We start from the raw sequence: 5,527 nt of genomic DNA, 5'->3' as shown, positions 1-5,527 counted from the left end.
TAAAAATATAAAAATACCTATATTATGTCACGGTCCATAGTTGATAGTTTTGTTTCATTTATAATAATAATGCTTTTTAATATACTTTTTCATAAATTAATATTTATTACAGTTGGCTTTTATGATTTGTTTGAACTATTAGTACGTATTTTTTTGGGGAGATCCCTATTATTACAACACCGTTACCAATATGCGTTTTTTTCTGGTTAGTTAATATAATAATTGCATGTTTTCATGATTTCTTCGTATTTATGCTTATTTTCTTAAAATGTTTTTATATTTTCGGTTCATCCGTTACCTACCTACATACCTACCTACCAAGTGTGTAAATAAAGAATTTTTTGTGTAAACCAATTTGAATTATTATTTATTAATTTAAAAAAATTTAAATAAAAACGTTTTCATTCAGTATTTTTTTGAATATTTTTGAATATTTCAGTGCATATATTTGCCTGTTTTTAGTGCATACATGCAGGCAAATATTTAACACTTTTTCATTGCATTAAATTCACATCCCTGCTAATTACTTTTGTCCAATCATAATACCTACCACAATTAATGTTAAATGTCAAATTGTCAACAATCAACTGCTTCTTCAACTTGATAACACTTAAGAGGATCAGTGGCGTATTTACGGGGGGGGGGGGGGATATGGGGGATAGATCCCCCTTGGCCTTTTTTTTTTTTAGTCTGTTCCCATAAACCTTAATATACCTACTAGTATGCAAACCGCAACTGTAATTACCTGTAATCAGTAATCACAAATCACAACTAACGAATAACGATGTATGAAATCTGATATTATTATAATTAATGAGGAGTGAATATAGGCAAAATTATACACAATCTCTTATCTCAGTGGAACAAATGATAACGTTTGTCCCTGATTTGTATCCACAGTGTCATGTATTCTATTATTAGATCATAAACAAATGTACGATATTTTGATAATATGATCTAATATACCTAACCTATAGCAGGTAATATTCTATTACACAGTAATTGTTTATGATAATCATTAATCTATGCATACTATTCGGTGTTCTGTTTATACTTCATTGCTCAAATGATAATAAATTGAGTATTAAAACAACTATTTAAGAAATATTATATTAATTCGTGATTGAAAGTGATATTTTATGGTCAAATTTACTTTTATTTATATACGGTATTTTATTTTTCAATATAATTTACCTACTTTTTTCAATGACATCAAAAAAGAATACCTTGTTATCATTTTTCACAAGCAATAAAAAAATTCGAAGAGAAAATGAAAATAACGAGACTGAAGTAAGAGCTAATTTTTGTGAAATTTGAAATGTAAATTCAAGTTTTTGTGATATTTAGGTGAACTCACCAGTAAGAAAAATTACAGAAGTAAACAAGTCTGCATGTACCACAAATTCTTTAGAAAGTTTTAGTGAGGCATCGAATTCACGATTACAGCAAGTAATTAATTATTTCATTGAATATATAAAAAGTTAATTGTTCAAATTTCAAATTTGTTTACTTTGTTATTCTTAAAAAAAAACTAAATTAGTTATGCTTATATAGGTTTATATGCTTTTATGATCAGTGGTCACAGCTTATAAATTTATAACTCACTTAAATAGATCTCTTAAATTATTTAGGCATTATATTATTTATATTATATATTATTATATATTTATTAGCTTCAAATAGCATGTTTTACTTGACATATGGAAACAAATACAATTTAATAATTTGGCTTAAAAATTGTTTAATATATTCTAGTTATTATTGTGGCATTAATATAATAATATGTTTCAATTATTGATTAAAGGATGATTTTATTTGTGAAAATAATCAAACGCTCGGCAATGCTAATGACATAGGTTATTTTGTAGAATGTTTATCTTTAACAGATGCTGATAAAAAGCTTGTAAGTTACATACTAGTTGATAAATTATTTCAATACTTAACACATTAATATTTATTGAATTAGTATTTTTTTTAAATTATGCATATTTATTTTTATTTAATGTCTATATTTTAAATTTAATTTTATAATATTTATTAAAAATAATTAGTTTGTTATTTAAAATGATATTTATTCAAGGTGCTAACTAATCTATGGGTACCAGATGTTGAATATAAATTCCCATTGCTTGCAAAATATGAAAAACGTGGCTTAAGATTTCAGCATAAATGGCTAAAAGAATTTAATTGGCTGGCGTATTCAAATGTCAAAAATGGGACATCCTGTAAATACTGTGTACTGTTTGCAAAAAATGGTGGTGTTGGAAGCCAGCCTTTGGGTAGCCTTGTTACTGTTGCTTTCAGCAACTGGAAGAAGGCAAAAGAGGTTTGATAATTTAAATGATTTATTCCAGAGACATTTGCTAAAATATTTAATACATTTTTTTTTAGACTTTTCGGGCTCGTGGAAGTTTGAAATATCATACATTGTCTGTTCTAGACTCTGAACACTTTTTAAAATAATAGAAAAAAAGGAACTGTCTATAATAGAACGCATAGATAATAATAGGTAGGTAATATTAAATGCATAATATGATAACCCTTACTTTAAAGTTTAAATTTTTGAAGTACATTGATTCTGTGAATTTGTTTAGAATGGTACAAATTGAAGAAAATAGAAGGAAAATAGGACCAATTATTGAGTGTATAATTCTATGTGGTAAAGAAGAGTTGGCTTTGAGAGGACATAGAGATTTTGGTGATATCTTAGTAGATGGTAAGCATAAATATAGAAACTAAAAACTAAATTGTATAAACTTTTACCATTTAATAATAATAATACTTAAGTATAATTAAACTGAATTATCAATGTCATATAACTATTGGACAATAATGCTCCAGTCATGCTAATTATGGATTTACAATTATTATTGTAAAAAACATGTTATTATTGTTTGCAACTTTTAACTTTTATTTTTTAGATGATTCAAGGCAAGGCCATTTCCGTGGTATTCTCAAGTACAGAGCAAAAGGAGATGAATTTTTGCGTAATGTTCTTGAGGGTTCAGGGAAACGTAATAAATATACGAGTCCAATTATACAAAATGAAATAATTCAGTCATGTAACACAATTTTACTAAGGAAACTAGTTAATGTGATTAATAAATCTAAATGTTTCTCTGTTCTGGCTGATGAAACAACCGACATATCGACTAAAGAGCAACTCAGTATATATGTTTGATATATTGATAAAAACAATAAGTTGCATGAGAACTTTTTACGATTTTTTGAAATTGATAGCTTGACTGGTTATGACTTGGCTAACTCAATATTAAATGGTAATTGTAAATAACACATTTATGATTTATTTATTTATTCACTTTATTTATTTATATTATTTAATTACATTTTTTTGTTGGTAGGCTTAAACAGATGTGGAATTGATTGCAATTATTTATATGGCCAAGGCTATGATGGGGCCAGTAATATGGCTGGTCGATTTAAAGGAGTACAGACTATTGTGAAATCTAAATACCCCAACGCTATATAATATGTACATTGTGCAGCACATTCGCTGAATTTAGCTGTTTCAACAGCTAGTGGCATAAAACCTATCAGAAATTGTTTGGGGGTGATCGAAAAAGTTTATAATTTTTTCAATACCCCTAAAAGAAATTCTGTTCTTTTAAATACCATTGAGAATTCAAATAATGCACCCCAAGTAAAACAACTCAAACGGCTTTGTGCTACTCGTTGGATTCAACGTTATGATTCTGTAAATGATTTTTCTGAACTATTTTCATTTGTTCTCAATGCGTTAGACATTATATCTGATTGGAAAGAATCAACAGATGCTGAAATGCTTCAGAAAGCGTTAAAAGATTCAGAGTTTATGATTTCTTTGATTGTTATAAAGGTTCAGATAATATCTATTTTATATACATTTAGGTACATATATTGTGTTATTTTTAAATTTTGTTTTAGGTATTATTTTCTTATGGACTTCCGCTGTGTAAACAATTGCAAAAAGTTCAAATTGATTTGAAAAAGACAATACTCATAGTAGAAAATGTAATAGCTACTTTAAAATGTATCAGAGAAAATAATGAAATAGAATTCAAAATTATCTATAATAATGTCAAAGTAATCTTTTACTTTAATATACTGTTTAATATTTAAAATAATATTTATGATGTACCTACATCATAAATATACCCCCAAATATTTATTAATATATTACAGAAAATGGCAGATGATGTTGGAATTGAATTGCTAGAGAAAAGAATTTCTTCTAAACAAACACATAGAGCTAATCCAAATTTACAAAATCATTCTACCGAACAATACTATCGTGTAACAGTATTTTTACCATATATTGATTACTTTATATCACAACTTACTGAGCGTTTTATAAATCATAAAAGTTTTTTTGAAGGTATAAACTAGTTATTACATATTTTATATTATATTTTCAAAAAAAAATCTCTATTGACATTATATTATTATAAATTATAATATAAGTACAAATACTGAATAGCTATATAAATAACTAATTTGCCAAAGTATTTTATTATTTGATATTTACTGTTATAGGGTTCGATTGCATTTTTAAAACCCAGCCATTGCCACTAGAGATAAATGACCGAGAACAATTTAATAAGCTTGTGAACATATATTCACCCGTTGTAGATAAATTCAATAGCATAGCCGAATTCAATATGTGGAAAACAAAACTATTTACAGATAATATCATTCTTAGTTCAGGATTACAGGCATTAGAAATTTGTGATAAAGAATTTTATCCCAACATTTACATGTTGATAAAAATATTTTGTACGCTTCCAGTGTCAACAACAACTCCTGAACGATCATTCTCTAATTTAAAAAGAATTAAAACTTATCTCAGGAATAGTATGAATGAAGTAAATTTGCAGATTTTAAATTATGATATATTATTGAAAGTATTTATAAAATTGTGTATTTCATTGTTATTATAGACTAGACTGAATGGATTGGCTCTATTAGCATGCCATACAGAAACAAAGATTACACCAGATGAAGTCATTGATGAATTGTCTCTGAAAAATAGAAGACTGGAGTTTGTTTTGTAAAATCACTGCAAATAAATGGCTATATCTGCCTATGTGTTATATATACCTATGTAGATAATAGATATCAATGATCAATATAATTATACGATATTTTACATTTTTACAGAACAAATTATTAATTAGCTAAATATTTTATAAATTTATTTCATTGTGTTGATTATTATAAATCTATATTAAGCTATTAATATATTTTTTATTCATTAGATTATTATGTTAAACTTAAAATGCTATTCATTGATTAATATTGTCTTTTAAAATACCTATACTTGATTAGTGATTAAAAATTAGGGATTAGCAAAAAAAAAAAAGTCTTGCATAACTGGTTTCTTTGAAAATGTATTTCTAATTTCTATATCCCCCCCCCCTCAAGAAAATCCTAAATACGCCACTGAAGAGAATGTCAGATTTTTAGCGCACCATTTATTTCTCTCTCTGACCCACGCACAATCATTTTAGTGTTTTCTTAATCGTACATT

At 26.5% G+C, this 5,527-nt stretch overlaps 1 protein-coding gene across 1 annotated transcript; it reads left to right on the top strand.

The window, feature by feature from the left end:
- Window positions 1-2,371: 2,371 nt before the first annotated feature.
- Window positions 2,372-5,068, top strand: LOC132950830 (52 kDa repressor of the inhibitor of the protein kinase-like). The gene is made up of 8 exons (XM_061022419.1): window positions 2,372-2,509; window positions 2,595-2,716; window positions 2,922-3,278; window positions 3,363-3,856; window positions 3,925-4,083; window positions 4,183-4,375; window positions 4,534-4,862; window positions 4,938-5,068. The coding sequence occupies exons 4-8, from the start codon at window positions 3,800-3,802 to the stop codon at window positions 5,049-5,051; spliced, it is 852 nt and encodes a 283-aa protein (XP_060878402.1). The 5' UTR covers window positions 2,372-2,509; window positions 2,595-2,716; window positions 2,922-3,278; window positions 3,363-3,799; the 3' UTR covers window positions 5,052-5,068.
- Window positions 5,069-5,527: the final 459 nt, after the last annotated feature.

Source organism: Metopolophium dirhodum, chromosome 8 (genome assembly GCF_019925205.1).
Source record: "Metopolophium dirhodum isolate CAU chromosome 8, ASM1992520v1, whole genome shotgun sequence".
NCBI lineage: Eukaryota > Metazoa > Arthropoda > Insecta > Hemiptera > Aphididae > Metopolophium > Metopolophium dirhodum.
Note: the sequence above shows the minus strand (reverse complement) of the source record. Positions and strands in the feature narration are given on the sequence as shown.